Raw genomic sequence first — 2,337 nt, forward strand, 5'->3', positions numbered from 1 at the left:
GTTTTGAATAATGTTCCCAGCCTGAATTCAGAGAATTGGACCAGTGCCTGATTTCCCACAGCTATACCCATCAAACAGACTACATATTCTGATGCAAACTGTAGCATAAATGAAGTCAAATACTATTATACCATAAGACATTGCAACTATGCAGAGAGCTGTTACAGCCACTGGGTCCCTATGAAGGACTCCTCCAAACCATAGTGTGCAAAGCTGCCAGAGTCTGCATCTTCCACATCCTGCTGGCTTCATAATGATGGGGTCCTATCATGACTTATTCCTGGACACTTCTAGGAAGTTTTGACTCCAATCCAGTGACAAAATTGGTGAAAGGACTAGTACTGTGGATTACATCTGTATTTAGACCATATCATGATCTAAAATGGTCTCTTCAAATAGCCTCCTTTGAAGAGTAAAGAAAGAAAGTAAAGAATCACTTTGAAACAGGACAGAAAAACCTCTAATTTTTAATGACATAAAAGCTAAAGCCTGCTGATTGCAAAGTAAATTGGTGGTGGTGGTTATGTGCTGTGGAGTCGGTTTCTGACTCCTAGCGACCCTGTTCAGGAGAAAAAAAAAGCCAACAGAAAAAAAACAACAACCTTGTCTTTCTAACAAAAAAACTACTTTTTTATTTGATAGCACATATAATATGTTAGCATCCTGTTTCAGTTCAGATAGGCAACATGCAATTTTCTATGAAGACATTTTTTAACCTTTTCTGGTTGACAGCATTGTGACAGCAATCCTCAGTAGGAGAGCACATTTCTGGTGTTGATGTGCCTACCAATCGGATGGCTTCTATATGAATGTAAGGAAATTTTAGAAAGTCAGTGTCTTAAATGATTGCAAGATTTTTTTTTTAAGTTTAAAAAAATTCAGTTTTAGGATTTGCTGCTGGAGCATAGTCAACGTTTGATTGCTCTGTTAATACTGATGTGTACGCAGGAATAACCATTAATGGGCAAAGAAAACCAAACCTATTTGACTGAATTCATCTTGCTTGGGCTTTCTTCAGATCCGCAGACTCAGATCCTGCTGTTTGTGGTATTTCTCATCATCTATCTACTAACTGCTCTTGGGAATCTGCTCATCATAATCCTAATCAACGTGGACTCTCGACTTCACACTCCCATGTACTTTTTCCTTAAAAATCTGTCTCTTGCTGACCTCTGTTTCTCTACAAGCATTGTTCCTCAGATGCTATTCCACTTCTTGGTTATGAGAAAGACCATTTCCTTTGCTGGATGCTCAATTCAGATGTTTTTCTTCTTAGTATCTGGGGCTACTGAGAGTTCACTTTTGGCAGTGATGTCTTATGACCGCTATGTGGCTGTCTGCAAGCCCCTACACTATTCCACCACCATGACCCAAAGAGTTTGTATCCAGTTGGCCACAGTGTCCTGGGCCAGTGGGGCATTTGTGTCTCTGGTAGATACCACATTTACTTTGTGTCTCCCATACCAGGGACAAAATGTGATTAATCATTATTTTTGTGAACCTCCTGCACTTCTGAAGCTGACTTCTGCAGACACCAACAAAGCTGAGATGGCTCTCTTTTCAATGGGTGTAGTGATTCTCCTAGCACCTGTCTCCCTCATCCTTTTCTCCTACTGGAATATTCTGTCCACTGTGATGCAGATACAGTCAGGGGAGGGAAGGTTCAAGGTCTTCTCCACCTGTGGCTCACATCTCATTGTGGTTGTCTTCTTCTACGGATCAACAATATTCACCTATATGAGGCCAAACGCCAAAAAAATGAGTGGAAGGGATAAAGTGATCTCTGTGTTCTACTCAATCATAACACCTATGATGAACCCTTACATTTACAGCCTGAGGAACAAGGATGTAAAGGAAGCATTTAGGAAAGTCTTTGGAAGATAGAGCCTCTCAGATGCAGTGATCTTTAAATATATGGAGTTCTGGTGTGGCACAGTAGGATAAGCACTAGACTGCAAGGTCTTGGAGGTTAAAACACACAACCGCTCTTCAGAAACCCTAGACAGGGTTGTTCTGAGTCAAAACTGACTTGACGCTGCTTAACAATAATACAAAGTAAGTACCATTGGATCAGTTCCAACTCATAATGACAGCATTTCTGGGGCTGTATATCTTTGTGAAAGCAGAAAGCCTTATCTTTCTCCCTCAGAATGCCTGGTTAGTTGGAACCACCAACTTGTGGGTAGCAGTCCAGTGCTTATCTCATGTAAATGTGTGTGTGTGTATAATATTGTTAAGTACCAACTCAGAGAAAACCTGTATAGGGTTTCCGAGGAGCCAATGGTGGGGTTTAAACTGCCCAACCTTGTGATTAGTAGTCCAGTGCTAATCCTATAG

At 40.9% G+C, this 2,337-nt stretch overlaps 1 protein-coding gene across 1 annotated transcript; it reads left to right on the top strand.

Moving 5' to 3' along the window:
- Positions 1-960: 960 nt before the first annotated feature.
- LOC102824379 (olfactory receptor 2D3-like) lies at positions 961-1,884 on the top strand. Its single transcript, XM_006870301.1, has one exon. It carries the CDS (start codon positions 961-963, stop codon positions 1,882-1,884), a length of 924 nt encoding a protein of 307 aa, XP_006870363.1.
- Positions 1,885-2,337: the final 453 nt, after the last annotated feature.

The sequence above is a fragment of the Chrysochloris asiatica genome, unplaced genomic scaffold (genome assembly GCF_000296735.1).
Source record: "Chrysochloris asiatica unplaced genomic scaffold, ChrAsi1.0 scaffold00140, whole genome shotgun sequence".
In the NCBI taxonomy this organism is placed as follows: domain Eukaryota; kingdom Metazoa; phylum Chordata; class Mammalia; order Afrosoricida; family Chrysochloridae; genus Chrysochloris; species Chrysochloris asiatica.

Excerpts from the sequence above, each read along its gene's own strand:
- LOC102824379 (XM_006870301.1), top strand. The coding sequence starts at position 961 with ATGGGCAAAGAAAACCAAACCTATTTGACTGAATTCATCTTGCTTGGG.